The following is a 25,566-nucleotide window of genomic DNA, read 5'->3' on the forward strand; positions in this document are numbered from 1 at the left end:
TCCACCCTTTTCCGGGCGAGAACCATGGACTCGGACTTGGAGGTGCTGATTCTCATCCCAGTCGCTTCACACTCGGCTGCGAACTGATCCAGTGAGAGCTGAAGATCCTGGCCAGATAAAGCCATCAGGACCACATCATCTGCAAAAAGCAGAGACCTAATCCTGCAGCCAAAATAACGGATCCCCTCAACGCCTTGACTGCGCCTAGAAATTCTGTCCATAAAAGTTATGAACAGAATCGGTGACAAAGGGCAGCCTTGGCAGTGTCCAACCCTCACTGGAAACGTGTCCGACTTACTGCGGGCAATGCGGACCAAGCTCTGACACTGATCGTACAGGGAGCGGACCCCCACAATCAGACAGTCTGATACCCCATACTCTCTGAGCACTCCCCACAGGACTTCCCGAGGGACACGGTCAAATGCCTTCTCCAAGTCCACAAAGCACATGTAGACTGGTTGGGCAAACTCCCATGCACCCTCAAGGACCCTGCCGAGAGTATAGAGCTGTTCCACAGTTCTACGACCAGGACGAAAACCATACTGTTCCTCCTGAATCCGAGGTTCGACTATCCGGCGTAGCCTCCTCTCCAGTACACCTGAATAAACCTTACCGGGAAGACTGAGGAGTGTGATCCCACGATACTTGGAACACACCCTCCGGTTCCCCTTCTTAAAGAGAGGAATCACCACCCCTCTCTTCACCCGAGTGTCCAAAACATGAGGCCGCAAATCCGATGACACAACTACAAAGTTGATCATGGAACTGCGGCCTAAGGTGTCGTGGTGCCAAGTGCACTTATCAATCAATCAATGTTTATTTATATAGCCCTAAATCACAAGTGTCTCAAAGGGCTGTACAAGCCACAACGACATCCTCGGTACAGAGCCCACATACGGGCAAGGAAAACTCACCCCAGTGGAACGTCAATGTGAATGACTATGAGAAACCTTGGAGAGGACCGCATATGTGGGTAACCCCCCCCTCTAGGGGAGACCGAAAGCAATGGATGTCGAGTGGGTCTGACATAATATTGTGAAAGTCCAACACATCAGCGAAAGTCCAGTCCATGGTGGGGCCAGCAGGAACCATCCCGAGCGGAGACGGGTCAGCAGCGTAGAGATGTCCCCATCCGATGAACAGGCTAGCGGTCCACTCCGGAGCAGAGTAGAAAAGAAAAGAAAAGAAACGGCAGATCAACTGGTCTAAAAAGGGAGTCTATTTAAAGGCTAGAGTATACAAATGAGTTTTAAGATGAGACTTAAATGCTTCTACTGAGGTAGCATCTCTAACGTTTACCGGGAGGGCATTCCATAGTATTGGAGCCCGAATAGAAAACGCTCTATAGCCCGCAGACTTTTTTTGGGCTCTGGGAATCACTAATAAGCCGGAGTTCTTTGAACGCAGATTTCTTGCCGGGACATATGGTACAATACAATCGGCAAGATAGGCAGGAGCTTGACCGTGTAGTATTTTATACGTAAGTAGTAAAACCTTAAAGTCGCATCTTAGGTGCACAGGAAGCCAGTGCAAGTGAGCCAGTATAGGCGTAATATGATCAAACTTTCTTGTTTTTGTCAAAAGTCTAGCAGCCGCATTTTGTACCATCTGTAATCTTTTAATGCTAGACATAGGGAGGCCCGAAAATAAAACGTTACAGTAATCGAGACGAGATGTAACGAACGCATGGATAATGATCTCAGCATCGTTTGTGGACAAAATGGAACGAATTTTAGCGATATTACGGAGATGAAAGAAGGCCGTTTTAGTAACTCTCTTAATGTGTGACTCAAACGAGAGAGTTGGGTCGAAGATAATACCTAGATTCTTTACCGAGTCGCCTTGTTTAATTGTTTGGTTGTCAAATGTTAAGGTGGTATTATTAAATAGATGTCGGACCGATAATCAGCATTTCCGTTTTCTTAGCGTTGAGTTGCAAAAAGTTAGCGGACATCCATTGTTTAATTTCATTAAGACACGCCTCCAGCTGACTACAATCCGGCGTGTTGGTCAGCTTTAGGGGCATGTAGAGTTGGGTGTCATCCGCATAACAGTGAAAGCTAACACCGTATTTGCGTATGATGTTACCTAGCGGCAGCATGTAAATACTAAAGAGTGCAGGGCCAAGAACCGAACCCTGGGGAACTCCGCACGTTACCTTAACATAGTCCGAGGTCACATTGTTATGGGAGACACACTGCATCTTGTCAGTAAGATAAGAGTTAAACCAAGACAAGGCTAAGTCTGACATCCCAATACGCGTTTTGATACACTCTAATAAAATATTATGATCAACAGTATCGAAAGCGGCGCTAAGATCAAGAAGCAGCAACATAGATGACGCATCAGAATCCATCGTTAGCAATAGATCATTAGTCATTTTTGCGAGGGCTGTCTCCGTAGAGTGATTTGCCCTGAAACCGGATTGAAAAGGTTCACAGAGATTGTTAGACGCTAAGTGTTCATTTAGCTGCTGTGCGACAATTTTTTCGAGGATTTTCGAGATAAACGGAAGGTGGGACACCGGCCGGTAGTTCACCATGAGGTCAGGATCGAGGTTAGGTCTTTTGAGTAGAGGATGAATAACCGCTTTTTTGAATGCTAGGGGAACATTACCAGAGGAAAGTGATAAGTTTATAATATTTAACACTGATGGACCTAATAAAACAAAAAGCTCCTTGATAAGTTTCCCAGGAATTGGGTCAAGTAAACATGTTGTTTGTTTTGTCCCATTTACACATTTTAACAATTCCTCCAATGTTATTTCATCAAAGAGGGAGAAACTATTTTGGAGGGCAGCGTCCGTCGTATATACAGTCGTATCTGTGTTAATAGAACCCAGTTGTAGCTGAGATGCATTGTCTTTAATCTCTTTTCTAATGACTTCAATTTTCTTATTAAAGAAATTCATAAAGTCATCTGCTGAGTGGGTGGAGCTACTGGGAGGAGTCCCTTGTTGGGTTAGCGATGCTACTGTACTAAACAAAAATTTAGGATCATTTTTGTTGAGGTGGATGAGATTTGAGTAATATTTAGCTTTAGCTGAGGTAAGCATGCGGTTATAAGTTATTAAACTATCACTCCATGCTTGATGGAAAACCTCAGGTTTAGTCGCACGCCATTTGCGTTCCAGCTTTCTACATGATAATTTCTGGGCTTTAGTTTCTTCTGTAAACCATGGGGTACGCCTTTTAGGGGCCCTTTTTAGCTTTAGCGGTGCTACACAATCAATGGTGTCGCGCAGGGCGTCGTTAAAGTTGTTAGTGAGGTTATCAATAGAGCCCACATAATTTGGGAATGGTGCCATTACCGAAGGCAGTAGGTCAGTAAGAGTCGTCGTTGTGGCAGCATTAATGTTGCGGCTGCTATAATAGTTATTATTATTATTATTAGTTTGTTGACAATGAGTCAGAACTTCGAATTTTATAAGGTAATGATCGGACATTACTTTAGTGTACAGGAGTATCGTAACTTTGGAGGTGGTGACACCCCTGACAAGCACTAAATCTATCGTATTACCGTTGCGATGCGTGGGTTCATTTATTATTTGTGTAAGACCACAGCTATCAATTATAGTCTGGAGCGCCACGCATGGAGGGTCCGATGGGGTATTCATATGGATGTTAAAGTCTCCCATTATGATTATATTGTCGGCGTGCGTCACTAGATCAGCAACAAACTCTGAAAATTCATTGATAAAGTCCGAATAGGGCCCTGGGGGGCGGTAGATGACAGCCAGGTGCAGAGGCAGCGGTGTGACAAACATCACAGTAAGCACCTCAAACGAGTTATATTTATTATTTAGGTCCGAGGTAAGGCTAAAGTTTTTCTTGTATATTAGTGCAACACCCCAACCCCTTTTAATGGGACGGGCAATATGCGTTCCCATATAGCCAGGAGGAGACGCCTCACCCAGCGCAAAAAATTCGTCTGGTTTGAGCCAGGTCTCGGCTAGACCAACGACATCAAGATTGTTGTCTCTAATGACTTCATTAACTAATAACGTTTTGGAAGACAATGACCTTATGTTTAAAAAGCCCATATTATAGGTAGTGGGCTGTTTTGAGGAGTTTTTGTTGAAAGTATCCGTACTAGCAATATTAATAATGTTACGTTTATTATGCGTAGTGCACTTTAAATAATTTCGACCATATCTAGGAATTGATATGACAGGAATTTTTAGATTGTTTGCCACCTCAGTAAAATGCATGTCCACCTCTGACGCAGAAAAAACATTATGTGAGTTGTATATTATTCTAAGAGAATTGCTATGTGTGCAGGGATTATCCAGCCTGGCGCTGGCTAGTTCTAGCTTAACAGACTCCTTATTAGCGCTTCTTTGTGGATTAGCATTTAGCTTTTTCGTTAGCCCCGCTAACAACAACGCCTTTAGCTTTGTTGTTAGCCCCGCCCGACATCCCCGCTTCTGCTTCCGAGCGCACCGCTTACGTCTCTTTCGTTGACGGTCTCCGCTGGTAGTGGACCCCCCTGCTTCAAAGGCCACTGCTGGATGTAGCTCGCGAAGAATTCCCAAGCTAGCGAGTAGGTCCACCGTACACGCATCTTTCAGCCCAAAATGGCCTGATCTCTCCACATCCAGAATCGTAAGTCGGTCGTAAGTGATCACGGAGTGAACACGCTGTGAGCCAGCCATGAAATTGACTGAATTGACGGGTATTTTTGCCAAATCGGTCTACACTTCCAGGAGCGCTCGCAAGAAGCTGCCGCCGTGATGCGCCGCCATCTTTATGGACACCCTTATGTTTGAACATGGTGTTCGTTATGGACAATCTGTGACGAGCACAAAAGTCCAATAACAAAACACCACTCTGGTTCAGATCCGGGCGGCCATTCTTCCCAATCCCGCCTCTCCAGGTTTCACTGTCGTTGCCAACATGAGCGTTGAAGTCCCCCAGTAGGACAAGGGAATCACCCGGAGGAGCACTTTCCAGTACTCCCTCGAGTGTATCCAAAAAGGGTGGGTACTCTGAACTGCTGTTTGGTGCGTAAGCACAAACAACAACACTCCCTCCGTCCCCCCATTCGAAGACGGAGGGAGGCTACCCTCTCGTCTACTGGGTTGAACTCCAACGTGCAGGCTCTGAGCCGGGGGGCAACAAGAATTGCTACCCCAGCTCGTCGCCTCTCACTGCGTGCAACGCCAGTGTGGAAGAGAGTCCAGCCCCTCTCGAGAGAACTGGTTCCAGAGCCCTTGCTGTGCGTCGAAGTGAGTCCGACTATATCCAGCCGGAACTTCTCCACCTCACGCACTAGCTCAGGCTCCTTCCCCCCCAGCGAGGTGACGTTCCACGTCCCAAGAGCTAGCTTATGTAGCCGAGGGTCAGACCGCCAAGTGCCCTGCCGACGGCTGCCGCCAAGCTCACAATGCACCCGACCTCTATGGCCCCTCCCATGAGTGGTGAGCCCATTGGAGGAGTGACCCACGTTGCCTCTTCGGGCTGTGCCCGGCCGGGCACCCCCAACTCCGGGTCTGGCTCCAGAGGGGGCCCCGGGTGACCCGCGTCCGGGCGAAGGCAATCTGAGTCTTTTTGTTGCATTCCCATAGAAGTCTTCGAGCATGAGCACAATTAAATATATGAACAATATTTCCATCCATCTATTTTCTACCGCTTGTCCCTGTCGTGGGGGAGGGGGGCATCCTGAACAAGTCGTCACCTCATCGCAGGGCCAAGACAGATAGACAGACAACATTCACACTCACATTCACACACTACAGCCAATTTAGTGTTGCCAATCAACCCAGGTGCATGTTTTTGGAGGTGTGAGGAAGCCGGAGTGTTTTTTCCGCAGATGAGCCACTTCCCATCTGTTTACGTTACTTTGTGTTTATTTATTTAAAAAGGCACAACACAAGATGTTGTGTAAATATTAAGGCTGTGAATCTTTGGGCACCACACGATTCGATTTGATTCGATTCTTGGGGGTAACTATTTGATTCAGAATCGATTCTCGATTCAAAATCAATACTTTTTTAATAACATTGGGTGCCAGTTCTATGATTAACTACATTACTCCATAAAATAAATAACAGTTCTGATTAATTTCTATATTAAACTGTTTTTGATAAAATTATACCCAATTATTTTTAATTGCTTAAGAATCTTAACGAATAAGAATCGCGATTCATTCGAAAATCTTTTTTATTTTTGTATTTTTTACATCCCTAGTAAATATGCGGGATTATAGCGAAGATGCTATTTCCATCCGCAGTCTAGTTTAATAACAATAAAATTACATTCTCGAACATCCACAGTATGTTTCTAAATTGGCATGATATGTTTCTATAATGCCAATCCAATGGGGAGAAAACAATGAATAACTAACATAATATTGGCAGGAATGGAAGCATGGAGTGATGGATATTTACTTGAAAATGTCTAATAACAAAAAAACAAACACATCATTATAATAACAACAACCCCTGCATTAGGACAATATATCAACTTCCAGCTCATATCCTGGTAATAAGGGGAAGAGAATGATGTGAACTCAGAAGTCATCAGCTAGCCTGTCATCCACAATGCACTTGGGAGAGGCTGGAGCCATTGCACAATATCCCAGGGGCGTACTGTACTGTATTACATAAGCACGGAGTTACATTAGTACTGTACTAAGGCCAGTGAGAAAACAGTGCTCACCTTATCGTCAATTATGACCAGGTCCTTGGGCTCTGTGCGGTCAATCTTGAGAACTCTGTGTTTGGTCTGAGCCTGATTGCTCCCCACTAAAAAATACCTCTGTCAGGAAAAAAAAAATGAAATGACTGCAAAACTTCAAATTTAACTTGTGTGACTTTGCATTTGTTTGACATGGCTTACATATGTTTCTACATAAATAGAGGAGAATCTTTGAGACTTTGCATGAAATAATTTTGCCCATAATAAATGAGGTAACTCAAACAAATCTGTTCCGGTGTCAAACCGTCCCCATCATTTACCTTAACTGTACAGGCAGTTTTACATACCATTTTAACATTTCTAATTAACATACAGTCGTGGTCAAAAGTTTACATACACTTGTGAAGGACATAATGTCATGACTGTCTTGAGTTTCCAATAATTTCTACAACTCTTGTTTCTGATGTGATAGAGTGATTGGAGCACATACTTGTTTGTCACAAAAACATTCATGAATTTGGTTCTTTTATGAATTTATTATGGGTCTACTGAAAATGTGACCAAATCTGCTGGGTCAAAAGTATACATACAGCAACATACATGATCAATTTTGGTGATGTAGAAAAGTTACAATCAAATCAAATTAGCTTCATGGCATGGCCTCTTAACTTCATGTGAGTGATTACAGACATGTGATTTGACCACAATGAAAAAGACTGAAAAAATTTCCGGGGGTCTGGGGGACGCTCCTGGTTTTTCACCAATTTAACATGCTAAAATTAACAAAGACAGCACCATTTGAAGAAAATATTTTAGTGTTTAAAAACATGAAAACATCATTAATAGAACATACATAACCCAATTATCCTAATGAATCACTGTATATGGTTCAGTCCCAACAGTATTTAGTCACTAATATTTACATCTTGTGTTCATTTCACATCGATCAGTGTTATTATCTACAGTTTATTTACAGTATTACCACATTACTTCAGTTCATGTAATGTGATGTAATGTAAACATTTCATTCTTTTCGCCAAAATAGGATATACAGTTATGAAAATAATTAAACATGTTTAGTATTGTTTACTCATATTTGAAAATAGAAAATAATAATAATGTGACACTGACATATTGCATGAAACAAGTGAGAAAATATTTACCTTCAAGATTGTTACACCACTGACAATAGTTTCAACAGACTACAAAAGAACATAATATTACAAAATAGTATTATATGCACATTTATTTCAAATAAATTGTTAACTGGAATCAATAATGCGACTCTATGAATTTCTGTAATTTCATAATATATTTTCACATGGCTTTTTATTTTTAGAAAAACCCATTTATATTTCACAAAGCAATAATTGGTGAATATTTAAAACAAACATGCGTATTTCGCAAGCAAATATTTTTTAGCTTACATCATTATTAACAACCCTGTCTGCAACTGAAGTGGGCGGATCTTTCCTCTCCATGTCTACGGTAGTTTAAACAAAAGATGAAGTTCGTAAGGTTTGCTCACTTTCAGTTGACATCCAAAAGTACCAGCTAGTGAAAAGTTGGTTTTCCTTGCTTCAAGTTGTTTCATATGTTTTTGGCGTTTCGCATGTACTTCCAAAGCCTTGAAACCTCGTGATCCATAGTCAATATTATCATGACACCACGTGCACAAAACCTTTCCGGGACGATCGATTTTCCGAATAAAATCACCGAACAAAGTCCCCGAGATTAAAAAAGACGGAATTCCGACTTTAGACGGAAAAATCACATGCCTGGATTATGATTGACGACACCTGTTGACTTCTCTGAGCCCATTAAAATAGGGCTCATGTGATGCAGTCATTAGACCCGGTTACAAACGGGACAATGGGAAAGTCATTGGAACTCAGCACTGATCTGAAAAAAACTAATCATTGACTTGGACAAGTCAGGAAAGTCACTTGGAGCCATTTTAAAGCAGCTTAAGGTCCCAAGAGCAACTGTGCTGACAATTGTTCGTACGTATAAAGTGCATGGCACAGTTTTGTCACTGCCACGATCAGGAAGAAAACGCTAGCTATCACCTGCTGCTAAGAGAAAATTGGTCAGGATGATCAAGAGTCAACCGAGAACCACCAAAAAACAGGTCTGCAATGAATTGGAAGCTGATGGAACACAGGTGTCAGTGTCCACAGTCAAGCGTGTTTTGCATAGCCAAGGACTGAGAAGCTACCATGCAAGAAGGAAGCCCTTGCTCCAGAAGCGACACCTTAAGGCTTGTCTAAAGTTTGCTTTAGACAAGCCTTTCTGTAGGAAAGTTATGTGGTCAGATGAAACAAAAATTTAGCTATTTGGCCACAATACCCAGCAAAATGTTTGGAGGAGAAAAGGTGTGGCCTTTAATCCCAGGAACACCAAGCATACCGTCAAACATGGTGGTGGTAGTATTATGCTCTGGGCCTGTTTTGCTGCCAATGGAATCGGTGTTTTACAGAGATTAAATGGGACAATGAAAAACACGTCAAAAGTGGTAAAGGAATGGCTAAATCAGGCTACAATTAAGGTTTTAGAATGGCCTTCCCAAAGTCCTGACTTAAACCCCATTGAGACCATGTGGACAATGCTGAAGAAACAAGTCCATATCCGAAAACCAACAAATGTACCTGAACTGCACCAATTTTGTCAAGAGGAGTGGTCAAAAATTAAACCAGAAGCTTGCCAGAAGCTTGTGGATGGCTACCAAAAGCGACTTATTGCAGTGAAACTTGCCAAGGGACATGTAACCACATATTAACATTGCTGTATGCATACTTTTAACTCAGAAGATTTGGTCACATTTTCAGTAGACCCATAATAAATTCATCAAAGAACCAAACTTTGTGAATATTTTTTGTGACAAACAAGTATGTGCTCCAATCACTCTATCACAAAAAAATAGGAGTTGTAGAAATTATTGGAAACTCATGACAGCCATGTAAACTTTTGGCCACGACTGTACAAAGAAGTTAGCCACTGTTGAAAAACATTAACATAAGTTAATCATTTGATGCTCGCTGAAATAACCTTTCAGCGAATTTCAAATTGAATTTACTTTGCAAATAATTGCTGGAATTTCTAATTAATGGAAAACACATTGATGGCTGGCTGTAGGCAACCTCTTGATTAACTCAAGAGTGCTCATGAAGATGGCGTATTAGTATCATTAGTAATGGTAATCCAATCTCTAAAATGTAAATCTTACTTGTGCAGAATTATTACTTATGATGCACAATACCCGAATGCTGTATTTATTGATAGCAGTACAAACACTAACCGTTGCTGCCATCTAGTGTCTTTCAAAGAGCATGTTTTGCTCTTTTAAAAAGCTGATAAAACTATGTTCAAGCCCAGAACTGGTGTTTGATCACATATTTCCGTTGCATTCTTTACAAGAAAATGTATTTTTTTTCCTTCAAGCAAATTCTGAACTGACTGCTGATCATAATGACACTAAGAAAAACTGTACAAACATACTGCTCTTGTCTCGTACAAAACCATCATCTGGATCCCACTGATGAGAGCTGCAGATTGTGGCATATTTGCTCTTGTGCGATCCACAAACCAGAAGACAAGAGTACCTGAAAATGTACAAAACACATGAAAGTATGTAGTGAGGTCATCAAGCCTAAAGGTGTCGCATACATTTATTCCTACTGGTAGATAGAGTGCATCATTTATTCCGCTAACAACTCACCGTTAAACTAGCTAGCGATCTACGACAGCCACATATCTTAACAAGAGATGACAATATGCATTTTTTGTGTGTCTTATGCGCAAAAAAAAATCCTAAAATAGGTGTATAAACAACAAGTCTAACACACCGGTTTAGTGTTTGCTAGCTAAAGAACATTACGCTCCACGAATTTGTTTTAGTCACGTGAAGGTCATGAACCCGGAAAACGGTCACGCGTCAGTTGCTTACGGTGGCTCACTAAGCCCAAAAATAATCTTACACACAAAAAGAGTCTTTCGTTTTTGTAATGCTGTGGATTTATAATTCTGTTTTTGCTTTTTTTATTACAATTATTCCAGATGTCATGTTAAATCATTTAAAAAATAATCATGATAATATAAGTTTACCGTAAATACAGCTGTGAAAGTCCCCCAAAAAGAGCGTGTTGATAGTTACCATGGCAACCAGCGGCACTCATGCCAATAGGTAAGCTCGTAAGTGCTCATATTAAATTGCACCGATTAACAAGTAACGGTGGAAATATTGTATGTTAGCCAGAGGAATTACCTAAAGTATCGGTAGGTCAAATATGTAGTAAGTAATTGAGCTGACACTGTACTAAGTAACTTGCTTTGAAAGTGCTTTAATTGACTTATGTGAACAGTTATGTTACTTTGACAACTGAGACCTACTAGCGCCCTTTTAGTGTTTGATAACTCTTTGTTTTGTCGTTGCTAGTCAATAATAATCCAAACATGGATCTGGTGGACAACTTTATGGAAGATGAAGCTGAGAGACAACGTCTACTTACTAAACCAACTTGCTTCCTTGTGGTTGGAAGACCGGTAATGTCACTCGTTTAAAAATGCCAGGATAAATTCCATATACACCCACCTAAAATTCCACCATAATGCTTCATTAATCTAACAAAAACAAATGATTTGTTGCAGGGTGTTGGTAAATCCACCTTGGCCAAAGAAATTGCAGAGACCTGGGGATGTATATTAATTGATGGTAGGGAATATAATCACTATATTATTTTTTTTTTTTTCTTATACAATAAGTCAATTTATTCAAATGCTTCCAGACACGGATCTGCTGAACTACCACATTAAAACTAGAACAGAGGATGGTATTAAGGTATTGGTATTTACAGTGCGAACAAATTTGCATACACATTTTTTGTTATCTAACTAAAGGATTATTTGACAGCTTTTGGATATCCTGAATGCGGGTGAAAGTGTGCCAGAAGACATGGTTCTACGGCTCATAATTGACATGCTAAACTCAGTAAAAGCCCAGCACTATGGTAGGCTCCAATTGTCTTCTCAATCACAACATATCTGTAGACTGATATGTAGAACCTGCATGCGTTGTGGTGCAGGCTACGTGTTGAGCTGCCTACCATTCATCTCGGAAGAGAATGTGGCTGTGAATGAGCAAATGGAGCTGATCAGGAACCTCAAACTCACGCCGGACTTTATCATCAACATCAAGGTTGAAACACATTGCTGCACCTCAACTTGTATTATTTCAAGTTAAAATTCACACATACAGTCGTGGTCAAAAGTTTACACACACTTGTAGAGAACATAATGTCATGGCTGTCTTGAGTTTCCAATCATTTCTACAACTCTTATTTTTTTGTGTTAGAGTGATTGGAGCACATACTTGTTGGTCACAAAAAGCATTCATGAAGTTTGGTTCTTTTATGAATTTATTATGAGTCTACTGAAAAATTGACCAAATCTACTGGGTCAAAAGTATACATACAGCAATGTTAATATTTGGTTACATGTCCCTTGGCAAGTTTCACTGCAATAAGGCGCTTTTGGTAGCCATCCACAAGCTTCTGGCAAGCATCTGGTTAAATTTTTGACCACTCCTCTTGACAAAATTGGTGCAGTTCAGCTAAATTTGTTGGTTTTCTGACATGGACTTGTTTCTTCAGCATTGTCCGCATGTTTAAGTCAGGACTTTGGGAACGCCATTCTAAAACCTTAATTCTAGCCTGATTTAGCCATTCCTTTACCACTTTTGACGTGTATTTGGGGTCATTCTCCTGTTGGAACAGCAAACTCCCAACCTCTGGGCTGATGATTTTAGGTTGTCCTGAAGAATTTGGAGGTAATCCTCCTTTTTCATTGTCCCATTTACTCTCTGTAAAGCACCAGTACCATTGGCAGCAAAACAGGCCCAGAGAAAACTACATACCACCACCATGCTTGACAGTCAGCATGGTGTTCTTGGGGTTAAAGGCCTCACCTTTTCTCCTCCAAACATATTGCAGGGTATTGTGACCAAACAGCTAAATTTTTGTTTCATCTGACATCACATGGACAAAGATAAGACCTTCTGGAGGAAAGTTCTGTGGTCAGATGAAACAAAAATTGTGCTATTTGGCCACAATACCCAGCAATATGTTTGGAGAAGAAAAGGTGAGGCCTTTAATCCCAGGAACACCAAGCCTACCGTCAAGCCTGGTGGTGGTAGTATTATTCTATGGGCCTGTTTTGCTGCCAATGGAACTGGTGCTTTACAGAGAGTAAATGGGACAATGAAAAAGGAGGATTACCTCCAAATTCTTCAGGACAACCTAAAATCATCAGCCCGGAGGTTGGGTCTTGGGCGCAGTTGGGTGTTCCAGCAGGACAATGACCCTAAACACACGTCAGAAGTGGTAAAGGAACGGCTAAATCAGGCTAGAATTAAGGTTTTGGAATGGGCTTCCCAAAGTCCTGACTTAAACGTGTGGACAATGCTGAAGAAATAAGTCCATGTCAGAAAACCAACAAATTTAGCTGAACTGCACCAATTTTGTCAAGAGGAGTGGTCAAAAATTCAACCAGAAGCTTGTGGATGGCTGCCAAAAGCGCCTTATTGCAGTGAAAATTGCCAAGGGACATGTAACCAAATATTAACATTGCTGTATGTATATATATGTTTTATTGTTTTGTTTTTAATGTATGTTTTATTGTTTTGTTTTTTAATGTATTGTATTCTGTTTTTATATGTTTAAATGTATCTTAAGGTCTGCAATAAAGATTGATGATGATATACTTTTGACCCAGCAGATTTGGTCACATTTTCAGTAGACCCATAATAAATTCATAAAAGAACCAAACTTTATGAATGTTTTTTGTGACAAACAAGTATGTGCTCTAATCACTCTATCACATAAAAATAAGAGTTGTAGAAATTATTGGAAACTGAAGACAGCCATGACATTATGTTCTTTACAAGTGTATGTAAACTTTTGACCAAGACTGTATACTATCTTATATCAGTGTGCAGACAAGGATCTGGTCCAGAGGCTGTCGGGTCAGAAGCAACACCCGGAGACAGGCCTGATGTACAGTCAAGACAGGTGGAAGTGTGACAGTGACTTTCATGTCATAGGATCTATAGATGAAAAAGACGAGGGCCAGGAAGACTCAGAGGAAGAGGTATAACACACTAGTCCTGCATCTATCTGTTTATTTTCACGTGTTGCCATCATAGCTTGTTTGCATTGGTGCTAGTTATGGGGGCATTGACCCACCAAATGTCTATGGTGTGTAATCAACACACACGTGCACAAACATTTTGGGGGGAAGGTGGATCCATCGCAAAAATTATTCATTACATTTGTATTATTATAATACAAATCAAAGTATATTTTAAACTTATATAGTTATAAGTTAGCAGTATCACACTAATAATATATACAATATATGTCACTCACCGGACTGTCAAAACCCACCTTGCATCTCAATATTTAGGATTTTAAGTTTAACAAAACAAATAAACTTGATCTATTCTGTCGAACAGTAAATCTGTCAAATGATTTGCCTGCCTTGGACTTTCCCCCACAGAAAGCAAAGTTCTCTTTCTTTAGTAACAAATAAGTTACGTATGCTTGCATGTTCGAAATAAACTCAAACTCAAACTCAAACTCAAACTAAATAGTGATGAGAATAAAAACAAGTGTTGTCAAAAAATGTGTTAACTCGTGTGATTAATCATCCAAAAATATTGCATTAATCATGTTTATACACAGATTAGTCACACAATTAATTTTTTAATAATAACAAATTTAAATTGATTAAATTTATGTAGCACTTTTTTCTAGTGACTAAATTTGACTGTATATGCTCGTTTCCCTTAACTGAGGATGGTTACCTGAAAGGCAACACTAGTTATTTTACACTCTGTCATCAGGTCAATGCATACATCAGAGCAAAAATGAGAAAGGAGACTTCAACTTGCGTGCTCGCTGGAAAATTTTACTTGGAAATACAACCTGACTGAACTTTAGATAAAACTCTTACCAAGTTTCGAACAAATACATTTTCTGCATTCTATACAAACATTTAAAAAATGTTTTCATATGACCTGACAATAAATTTGCATTAGTGTCCAACTATTGGGGTGTTTTTTTAAGTCAATTTGATATTATGCAAGCAAGTAATAACCTCTGATTAAGCATGATTAATTCAAATTTAAAAGTGTGATTAATGTAATTTAAAAAATATATAATTTGACAGCACCAATTCAAAAAAAATGTTTTATTTGTTTTAAATTTTCCTGGAAAATGTTCCATATTTTGAAATGCAAGTGTTGATAAATATGCTCTCCCTTCATTAAACATGTCAAACGTCAGTAAACAGTAAGACAAAAGCTTTACTTTTTCTATTGTTTTTTTCTATTTTGTTTAGGAAAAGTGGTACCATACATTTTTAGCTGCTCTAATATTGTGCTTAATTTTGCACTAAACAAAGTCTGGTATTGCACAAACACGGTTATTACCCGTCTGTCTGATGCTGTGTGTCATAGGAGACTGCAGCCATTGGAGTGCTACATTAGGAAGAGTGGGGCAGCTTGTGAGCTTGTGAGGATAGTGGATAGGATAGGATAGCACTTTTATTATCCATCCCATCCATCCATTTTCTACCGCTTGTCCCTTTCGAGGTCACGTGGGGTGCCTATCTCAGCTGCATTCGGGAAGAAGGTGGGGTAGACCCTGGACAAGTCGCCACCTCATCGCAGGGCCAACACAGATAGACAGACAACAATCACATTCACACACTATAGGGCCAATTTAGTGTTGCCAATAAACCAATCCCCAGGTGCATGTTTTTGGAGGTGGGAGGAAGCCGAAGTACCCGGAGGGAACCCACGCAGTCACGGGGAGAACATGCAAACTCCACACAGAAAGATCCCGAGCCCGGAGTTGAACTCGGGACCTTCGTATTGTGAGGCACATGCACTAACCCCTGTACCACCGTGCTGCCCCACTTTTTTATCATTGCATTTAAAAAGTACAACAAAATAATTTTTTTAGCACAGACCCGTTCAAGAGCAGACATACATCGTAAGTAGACAGGGAAGACAGAGCAGAAACACTGATGGGTCACCACAAGTTAAAAAAAAAAGTAAATTCCATACTAGGCTCTTATGGGGAGGGGCTTTAAAAAACTCAATAGCCATATACACGTCACAACACAGAAACCAAAAGATTTGCAACGGTTGGGGCATCCGGTTTTTCGAAGCTGCAGCTGGCACTGCTCTAGCCATCCGTCGCACATCAAGGGGATAAGCAGTGGCAAAGGTGTGATAGGGGTGGGTAATGTGCGCATAACTGTGTGCAGCAGTCTACGGTGTGTGTGTGTTTTTGTTATTTATACAGGCCTGGAGTCGCTCTGCAAGCACGGCGAACAAGGTTCAACTCCCTAGGATTTGTTGAAGGATGGAGGGGTTGAGATTTTTACGGCACAGCCTCACCAAAGCCTTTTTCAAAGAGTCCAATTGTATTGTAGTCGAATTCTCACAAAAACTAAAATATATCCCCCATCAGTTATCAAAACATATTTGGGGGAATTGATGTCAGAGAGTAATTTATCTAGCAGAAAGGGCACTTTTTTTAACCGGGGCAAAAGGGCAGGTGCTTAGCACCATTCGGGGTCTATCCGTGCTCGTGCCAGATAATCAATCAGGATCATGCATACTGTAAATAATTCTCAGTTAACACGGACAGGGGTTTTTGTGGTTGCAGGAGGAAGAAGAAGAGGAAGATGAACAAACCCCAAAGATCACTATTGACCAGTTGGTGTGGGCCCCAGCATATCATCCGAGAAATACATCTCTTAGAATCAACACATACAAGGACACCATCCTGAGACCACTGGAGGTTAGACACATTTCAAAATCTCAGTATGCACCCAAATTAAAGTATGCACCATATTTGGATCGGATATGAACACAAACGTGGTTTCTTCCAGGACTACATGATGGACCACAACCCTATTTACCTTTTCGAATTGGACGGAAGTGACAAACCTGAAGCGTTGCTCTTGGTTAGTAATGGCTGCGTTCAAGTGTGCAGTGAACTGTGGATGTTTCTCATTGACATCTGCGTAATGGTTCTTCTAGTTTGTGCTGTCACGTCTAGGATCGATGGCAATACAGCGTGTCTCCATTCCAGTTGTCCTCCATCAGGACAAAGAACTGCCCGAAGATATCGACACAGTCAGTTTATATGACATTTCATCTTCAAAGCACAATCAAATACAATGGAACACCCAAAGTCCAAACTATTATAAATAATGAAATTAGAAATAGTCGCTTCAAACCTCCAGGAATATGAAAGCTTAATTAACTGTCCAGACAACATTCTTACCGATCATACATACGTGTCAAAATAAGTTAATCATTGTTTATATTCAGACGTAGAGACAAAAAGACAGTTTGTCTTAACTTTAACAACAAAAGTGAAATGCAAAGATGGTTTGAGTCACAGATGTGTCTCACTGATCTCAACGGTTATTATTCCTTTTTAGCACACACGTGTAAAACAATGTTAGGTCCAGTAAAACAAAAAAACAGCAATATAAGCGTAAGGTGGGACTTACACCCATAATTAACCCATTGATACTAACTGTGCTGTGCAATACATTGACATTTTGTGTCACTTTAGAAGTATATTCCCAAATGTCTTTAGTTCAATTTTTGCAACTTCACAATAGCAGTTCCATTCCACTGTATGTGAATGCATACGTTCAAACAGTATTGGCATTGAAAAAAAACTGTTTATTCCTTAAATAGTTTTTTCCATTTATTTTATTTACAAAACTCATACAGAACAGTATTGCAATCATATCAAAATAGATCAAACCCAACATAATCCCAGATTTCTAAATGTAGCATATACATTTTCAAAGCAATTGATAACACATACAATACAATACTAAAAAAGGAAAAAATACATTACCGTAATAATAGCAACAACTGTTTCAATAACAATAACATAAATAGTGATTAAAATCATTAAACAACAACAAACACAATTAAATATAATAACAGAACCAATATGTATCATTATTATTATAATCACTTATCATTTATATCACCATAACAAAAATTAACAATAAAAACAGTCACAGTGGCATTCACTTACATTACATCTCATAAACTTGACAACCACATTGGAGCAAGTATTCAGCACAAGGAAGAAAAGGTCTTGTTTTAGGTTCCTTCAGCAGTTAAAACAATGTTGTTGATATTTTGAATATTTATTTGTCTTCTTTGATATTTAAATATATTTACAAACCTTATGGCCACCATGTTACGTTGCAATGATGGTTATGCTGTGTTCAGCGCATTGAGTTCTGTGCTGCGTTCAAGACAACTCGGAAGGCATAAATGTTTGGCCTCGACTGTGTGAAGTTTTATATTACACTAAAGTGAGCTGCGTGGTCACTACTTTGCCACAAATTTTACAACTTTAGAGAATGCAAAACTACCTGCTTATTGGCATAACTGGACATGTTTTTTGTCTACTTTAAACTGAAATGTTTTGATGCTGGACATCGAACCAGATACTGCATTTCCTACTTTCTAGCAGTCTTGAACATTGCAAAACCAACTGTTAACATGCATCCTGTTAATATTTATTCATCCATAAACTGACTTTCAATGCAGCCTTCTGTCTCGTTTCTAGGAAGACCTATTGAGGTTCATGTCTTCCACAAGGATGATGGTGCCAGGCTTCAGGTGGCGGAGGAGCCGCTGGGGTCGAATTTGTCCCGTTGCTCTGAAGGAAGGAAGGTTCCTCCCTGGAAAGCCAGAATACTCCGTAGGGTGAGGCTGCTTTTTTTGGCTTTTAAGCCAAGCAACGGTTTAAAAATGTTTTCTCATCAAATATTATCCAGCTTCCAGGACAAACTTTACATCCTTTCGTCCCAAGAGGCCTTTGAAAAGTTCATGACCAACCCAAGACGCTACCTGCTCCCTCCAATGCCCAGCCCCCCTTGCAGGGTTTGCATCATCGGAATCCCGCAATCGGGGAGGAGCGCCCTTGCCAAACTTATGGCTGAGCGGCACAAAGTTTCAGTGCTGGAAGTGGAGGCACTGGTAGAGCCTCTGCTGTCTCAGCTGGAGCAGGAGAGGCTTGACAAAATCAAAGAGGATGGATTGCAGGCCGCTATTGAGAAGATTAGTTTGAAGGAGCAAAGCGATCAGACTTCAGGTACCGGTAGGTTTTTGTAAATTTTTGTTTAACTAAACTCAACTAAATGAAAAAGACCTTAGGTTAAGTAATTATCAGTGTATCACCAGATCCAACTGATGTAAATGTTTTGATTTGTTCTATGTGCTGTACAGTGAATGCAAAGTAGGGACATAATTCTTGGCAGTGATGTTTTATAATTCACATTGACCAACACTACTGTCCTGATGGCTGAAGAAATACAGTATTTACAGAGTTTAAGACAAACCTGATAATAAGAACATTTAATATTTCTTAGCTTGTTGATAGTTGTTTGATGACTCTTCATCGTTGATCATTATCCTGATATCCAGGTTTGTCTCCGTGTTGAGGCTCTATCTCTCAAAGCCGATGGTGTGTGAAGGAAGGAAGAAAAGCTCCAACTCTGTTGGTGTGAAGTATCTTGGCGCCACTAGTCGGTTTTTATGCGTAAATGTCTACAGCACGATTATTAAACAGCGTTTTCAAGGGAAATATATTATCTAGGACTGATATTCAATGCTGTGTAAAATTAAATCTCGATTATATTAATTCAATTGCTTTTCTCATAATTTGCCTCCCCAGATGACAAGCCAGCTGTGGAGGGTAAGCACAATTCCAAAAATGTAATGTTACTTCTTTCATAAATATAAGTAATCTAACACGGTCAAAATGTTCTTTCGGCTGTCCTCAGTCACAGAGGATCATCCTGAGGTAAAAGCCCTTTTGCAGAGTACCTTGGAGGAGGCCAAACAATCGATCGAGACAGACAAGGAAATCTATTCTCTAGCTGTTAACAAGATTATAACAGAAGTAAGTCTCGAAGGAGAAGAAAATGTATGTAGTTTACATTTTGTTGTGGCACTTTAACTTTTGCCGTAACTACTCTATGATTATTTCATAAACGGCCCCTTTTCATGTTGAGACTCAAAACAATGTTGTTTGTAAAGGCCTGTATTGATCCCTCGCTTACCTAATGAGGTGTTTAGTGAATGTTGCTCAGGTGTTTAAAAAAAAAATTTTTTGTCACAGAACGAAGAGGCGAATGCGAAAGCCGAACTCGGCATGGGCTGGGTGCTTGATAATTTTCCTAAAAATGTGTCCCAGTTGGAATCATTAGAACGAGCCGGGATCCATCCAGATTTCCTCTTCTGTCTCATGTACAATGAAGGAGGTAAGATTCATTCAGTTAAAACAATAAGATGTAGAGACACAGATCAGCTCAATCTGCTCAAGTGTTAAAGCTTAAAGGTGCAGTATTATCTTGGTTTTCATCTTCCAAAAGGTCAGAAGAAGACCAAATTGTGCAAAAACCAAAGCAGTTTTTCCCATAAGAAGTAACAGAAATCCAATTAATCCGTTGTAGACATCCAAAAATTTTAACACAAACACATTTTCATAAAATAATTAAAGTTTTACATATAGAAAAAAAATCCACAATAACTAATTAAATGAATAAATAAACACTTAACATCACTTTAGTTTAGTTGAAGACACTTTCTGCTGAAGATAGTGATAAGCGAAGTTGTCGCACCTTCTATATTAATGTGCTGGCACTCGTGTGGCATCAAAGAACGCACAGAAAAAAATAATAGAGTCGTGTGAACACACAGTCGTGTGTTCACACGACTCTATTTTTATTTTATGCAAACACACGCATGCAAGTGACTTAACCACACAACAGGTCACACTGTCATGACCCGGCTACAACGACAGCAGTATGCCAAAACTCTTCTACAAATTCCTTTGGCCCCCATGGTGGGTTATTTTGCAGTTATACTTGATTAAAAAAACAGACTGAGTCACCAACGGATAGACAATTTTTTGGGCACTGGATTGTGCGGAATGATTTGCGGGGAGAGGGACGAGTTTGTTACGTGAAATGTGTGATTGGCCGTACGATAACCAAGACAGTATACACAAACCGGGGCAAATTTTTTGAGAAATGTCTTTTAAAAAATGTAATCACACCAAAACCAAAATACCACTGTATTAGTTTGACCTCATTGTGAATTGACCAACCATGTTTTTTCAATATACTGCAAAAGTCAAGAATGATGGCACTGAACAACCAGGTAAAAAGGAAGATAAGACATTTAAAATGTTTGCATATTTTATGTATTTGCTTGAGATGATCTGAACAATAAACTTGACTCTCCTTGTTCGCTGTTTACCATAACCACACAGAAAAGACTTCTCCGGATACAGAGCAGCAAAAAGCTGAAAAGGTCCTGTTTACAAGAGAATGGGAGGGAATGCAGTTGTCTCTAAGCATTAGCCACTCAGTATTGGAGGCAGGCAACCGCAGCCCTGAGGAACTTCTCGACGAGATTGTCCAGCTCATGGAGAGTGAGTGAATCCCTTTAAATCAAGGCTAATCTACTGAATTGTTCTTAGAAAAACTCCTTTCTTCTCCCTTGTTTTAATTTAGACTTTGTATACTTTAAGGTTTTTACCTCAAATATAGTCCAAAATAAAGTTATAAAGTCGTAAAGTATAAAATACATAAATTGTTACGCTAGTCCAAGATCCTTTATATAAGAAGAGTGCTGTGCGGTTTTTAAAGGGGAACTGCCCTTTTTTTGGAATTTTGCCTATCGTTCACAATCATTATGAAAGACGTGATGATGGATGTTTTGTTTTTTTTGCATTCTAAATATTAAATAAATGCGATGAAAAGTACGCTATGGGAGCTGTTCAATTCCGCCTTTAATGCCCTTAAAAATACATCCAAACCCCTCCATTAAGGCTTTATATACATGCTGTAAGCATATATAATGTAGTAACGGGCACATTTAATATTTACATATTTTGCTCATTTTAAACAAACGCTGTGCATTAATATTAAAAATGCATCACAATGTTTTTTGTTTTTTTTCTACATTACTGATTATTACTCACTGCAGATTTCATGAGAGCCAACACACATAATAAAACATCACTTACTGTACAATGTCTGCTGTCATTAGGATACTGACTGCTTGGATGTTCATATACTCCCATTTAGGTGAAGAATGTCTCATAATTATCACGAAGAATCTGAGTGGGGGGAGGGCGGGGACCAAGCGTCTTTTTGTGTCATGCTGGCCATTTTCGGGTCTTAAATGGCTGTCAAAGTGTACCAACTTGTCGGAATACCTACTCAGACTTCTTTTGTCCAGGTGAGATGCATGATTTATGATCTACAATAAATTTACAGGGAGCAAGGACGCTGGGAAGCAGTAGACCACACGATGATGTAAACATAGGGACACATGGTAGTGATAACCTCGCCGCTATAAATAGTTTGTCTGCTTTAGCGCTGATAATAACAACATCACTAATACTTGGTAAATATTCAAATCACAAAATGTAAAAGGAGTATCGTTGGCGATTATTGAATGGTTATTTATTGGATTTTATGGGCGGAATAGAGGATTTTCCATTGGCTCCACTGTAAGCAGACTTTTATTTACATGTATTCAATATTTAGAATGCATTAAAAAAAATATACTCCTCTCTGAGCTGCCACCTTATCGTGATAGAGGAGTTTGCGTGTCCCAATTATCCTAGGAGCTATGTTGTCCGGGGGCTTCTATGACCCCTGTTAGGGTCTCCCAAGACAAACAGGTCCTAGGTGAAGGATCAGACAAAGAGCAGCTCGAAGACTTCTATGGAAATACAACAACCGAGACTCAGTTTTCCCTCGCCCAGACGCAGGTCACCGGGGCCGCCCTCTGGGGCCGCCCTCTGGAGCCGCCCTCTGGAGCCGCCCTCTGGAGCCGCCCTCTGGAGCCAGGCCCCAGGGGGCCCGGCCAGGCACAGCCCGGACACGTTTCCAGTGAGGGTTGGACTCTGCCAGGGCTGCCCTTTGTCACCGATTCTGTTCATAACTTTAATGGACAGAATTTCTAGGCGCAGTCAGGGGGTTGAGGGGATCCGGTTTTGTGGCTACAGGATTAGGTCTCTGCTTTTTGCAGATGATGTGGTTCTGATGGCTTCATCTGGCCAGGATCTTCAGGTCTCACTGGATCGGTTCCCAGCCGAGTGTGAAGCGACTGGGATGAGAATCAGCACTTCCAAGTCCGAGTCCATGGTTCTCGCCCGGAAAAGGGTGAAATACCATCACCGGGTTGGGGAGGAGACCCTGCCCCAAGTGGAGGAGTTCAAGTACCTCGGAGTCTTGTTCATGAGTGAGGGAAGAGTGGATCGTGAGATCGACAGGCGGATCGGTGTGGCGCTCTCAGTAATGCGGACGCTATATCGATCCGTTGTGGTGAAGGAGCTGAGCCAGAAGGCAAAGCTCTCAATTTACCGGTCGATCTACGTTCCCATCCTCACCTATGGTCATGAGCTTTGGGTTATGACCAAAAGGACAAGATCATGAGTACAAGCGGCCAAAATGAGTTTCCTCCGCCGGGTGGCGGGGCTCTCCCTTAGGCATAGGGTGAGAAGCTCTGCCATCCGGGAGGAGCTCAAAGTAAAGCCGCAGCTCCTCCACATTGACAGGAGCCAGATGAGGTGGTTCGGGCATCTGGTCAGGATGCCACCCGAACGCCTCCCTAGGGAGGTGTTTCAGGCACGTCCGACCGGTAGGAGGCCACAGGGAAGACCCAGGACACGTTGGGAAGACTATGTCTCCCAACTGGCCTGGGAACGCCTCGGGATCCCCCGGGAAGAGCTGGACGAAGTGGCTGGGGAGAGGGAAGTCTGGGCTTTCCTGCTTAGTCTGCTGCCCCCGCGACTCGACTCTGGATAAGCGGAAGAAGATGGATGGATAAAAAAATATTTACATTCGTCGTCATGTGTTTCAAAAAAGTGCAGTTCCCCTTTAAACACCTAAGGGAAAACCATGAGTCAAGGTTCTTTTATATGACCGGTGGCTTTAGTGTTTTTAAAAATCTGCTGTAAAAATTCAAGTTTGAACTGAAATTATGTCATTCAAGGGCCAGAGTTACATTATAATATTTACAATTTTACACTGATTGTTTTCGAAGGATTTCTGTCTTCCTAAACATAAAAACCCAATGTTCTGCAGAACCTTTCAAGTTTTTGCCCAGAGAATTTTCAGCAGTGGACCTGGATGAGGAGACGGAGGATATCGAAGCCATGGCAAACCTGGATGATGATGACGAAGACAGCTTTTCCAAGGATACAGATGAGGAGGAGGATGAAGGAGAAGTCAGTGAAAATGCATCCTTTCATTGTGAAGGCATAAGTAGCTTTGTTTATTGTTCGAAGAATTACACTAATTTAAAATATTCGATTGCAGGACATTTTATAAAGATGCGTATAAAACAGATTTGTTTCAAATTTTTTGTAACATCGCTGAACATTTTTCTAAATTTATCAGTTCAATTATGCTAAAAAAGTGTCTTAAATTACTAATCCAAAAAAATTTAATTCTAGGAGACTTTAATCTCGTAATTTTCTTACAGAACTAATGAAATACAATATATTAAGCTATATTTTTCTTCAATGGCCAAGTCTAATGTTACCATTTTCCCCCTGCTTTCTTGAACAGTCGGAATCCTCAGGGGACGTAACACCCAAGAGAGCCTTTGGTGAAACCTATCATTTCTGTCCAGTGGTACTGCAGAGGCAAAATACGCTGATGCCCAGTATAGATGAGATAGCCGCCAGGTATCGAGAGAAGGTCTACTATTTCTCCAGCGTGGAAGCCAGGGAAGACTTCATTCTGAATCCAGAGGAGTTTGTCGCACGCACTGAGTTGTTAAAGGTACATTCAAAATTAGATTAAAAGTGATTACAGAAGTACAGTGGAACCTTGATTCACAAACTTAATTTTTTTTTCTTCAACAAGGTTTGCAAACCGAAATTAATGTAAAGTGAAGCATAGTTCCCAATAATAAATCAATGTTAACATGAAAAATTGGTGCTAGCCTCGAACAAAAGTCCCACGCCTTCGACCCTTGAATCCCTTAGGGGTGATGAGACAGCTGGGCAGCGCTTGAATAGCAGCAGCCTGCCTCCGTAGCCCCCACTCCATCTCTTCTGTTGCAAATCTCGAGTTGTATGTTGTAATATGCATATTTGCTTTGCTATCAAGTTTTTTTCCCACTCCAGACTGGGCTCCTAAGGGGCGATTGTATTTTTTTTACTCATCCCATGTGTCAGGTTTTAAGGTGATATTTTTATTTTGGTCTTTGACTGACCAGTTCCTCCAACTAGACGTTGTTTCGTCCGTGTTTGAAGACTTTGAGTGTGTGAGCCTGCCAGGAAGTAGAAGGAGGGACATCGAAGTAAAAGTAGTGACACTTGCACATCAATCACTTGTCTGTTTGTACACAGATGGGTAAAAATTTGTATTCGCACCTGTGCTCCATTTTATTTTTAGGGACAAGCGGTAGAAAATGGATGGATGGATTCACACACCCTATTTCTAGTCGTAAATGTGACTGAAATGCTAGTACTGTACAGCAAGACTGTGAGAGTTTGGACACATTTCAAGTGTTTCTGATAATACAAAGTGATCTCTAAGACAGGCTGACACAGCTCTAACCGGCGCAAGGTACGACAATAGTGGAAATAAACTCGTCAAAAGTGCAGCTAGCCATCCAACTTCTTCGAAATGGCCGTGCCTGTGTGTACAAGATGTAAACAAGACATAGCCTCCGAAAAATGACCGCACACAGAGACATATTTGGCGCGATGTAAACATTTGTAAACAGAAAAGGATCGAAATGAAGGCAATTGTGAATTGAGGTTCCACTGTAACTCAACTTACA

The 25,566-nt window shown here is 40.7% G+C and overlaps 2 protein-coding genes and 1 pseudogene across 2 annotated transcripts in view; 1 reads left to right on the top strand and 2 right to left on the bottom strand.

Annotated features, from left to right (window-relative positions):
* LOC133648499 (polyphosphoinositide phosphatase-like) overlaps positions 1-10,535 on the bottom strand; it is an 84,015-nt gene extending 73,480 nt beyond the window's left edge. The window contains exons 1-3 of the mRNA XM_062044661.1: positions 10,357-10,535; positions 10,137-10,240; positions 6,660-6,758 (exon numbers count right to left, since the gene is read on the bottom strand). Of these exons, the coding sequence (XP_061900645.1) occupies positions 6,660-6,758; positions 10,137-10,199 (162 nt within the window). The 5' untranslated portion in view covers positions 10,200-10,240; positions 10,357-10,535. The remainder of the gene's footprint in view (positions 1-6,659; positions 6,759-10,136; positions 10,241-10,356) is intronic.
* Positions 1,243-2,104, bottom strand: LOC133647807 (uncharacterized; annotated as a pseudogene).
* Positions 10,536-10,759: 224 nt separating the features above from the next.
* Positions 10,760-25,566, top strand: part of LOC133648498 (adenylate kinase 9-like) — a 45,606-nt gene continuing 30,799 nt past the window's right edge. Inside the window, exons 1-18 of the mRNA XM_062044660.1 lie at positions 10,760-10,821; positions 11,074-11,180; positions 11,286-11,349; positions 11,423-11,475; positions 11,548-11,644; positions 11,720-11,832; positions 13,623-13,781; positions 16,370-16,504; positions 16,596-16,670; positions 16,747-16,842; positions 18,314-18,453; positions 18,525-18,841; positions 19,424-19,444; positions 19,533-19,651; positions 19,871-20,012; positions 21,026-21,187; positions 23,856-23,998; positions 24,342-24,557. Coding sequence (XP_061900644.1) covers positions 10,812-10,821; positions 11,074-11,180; positions 11,286-11,349; positions 11,423-11,475; positions 11,548-11,644; positions 11,720-11,832; positions 13,623-13,781; positions 16,370-16,504; positions 16,596-16,670; positions 16,747-16,842; positions 18,314-18,453; positions 18,525-18,841; positions 19,424-19,444; positions 19,533-19,651; positions 19,871-20,012; positions 21,026-21,187; positions 23,856-23,998; positions 24,342-24,557 — 2,169 coding nt within the window. The 5' untranslated portion in view covers positions 10,760-10,811. The remainder of the gene's footprint in view (positions 10,822-11,073; positions 11,181-11,285; positions 11,350-11,422; positions 11,476-11,547; positions 11,645-11,719; positions 11,833-13,622; positions 13,782-16,369; positions 16,505-16,595; positions 16,671-16,746; positions 16,843-18,313; positions 18,454-18,524; positions 18,842-19,423; positions 19,445-19,532; positions 19,652-19,870; positions 20,013-21,025; positions 21,188-23,855; positions 23,999-24,341; positions 24,558-25,566) is intronic.

The sequence above is a fragment of the Entelurus aequoreus genome, linkage group LG04, assembly GCF_033978785.1.
Source record: "Entelurus aequoreus isolate RoL-2023_Sb linkage group LG04, RoL_Eaeq_v1.1, whole genome shotgun sequence".
Taxonomy (NCBI): Eukaryota; Metazoa; Chordata; class Actinopteri; order Syngnathiformes; family Syngnathidae; genus Entelurus; species Entelurus aequoreus.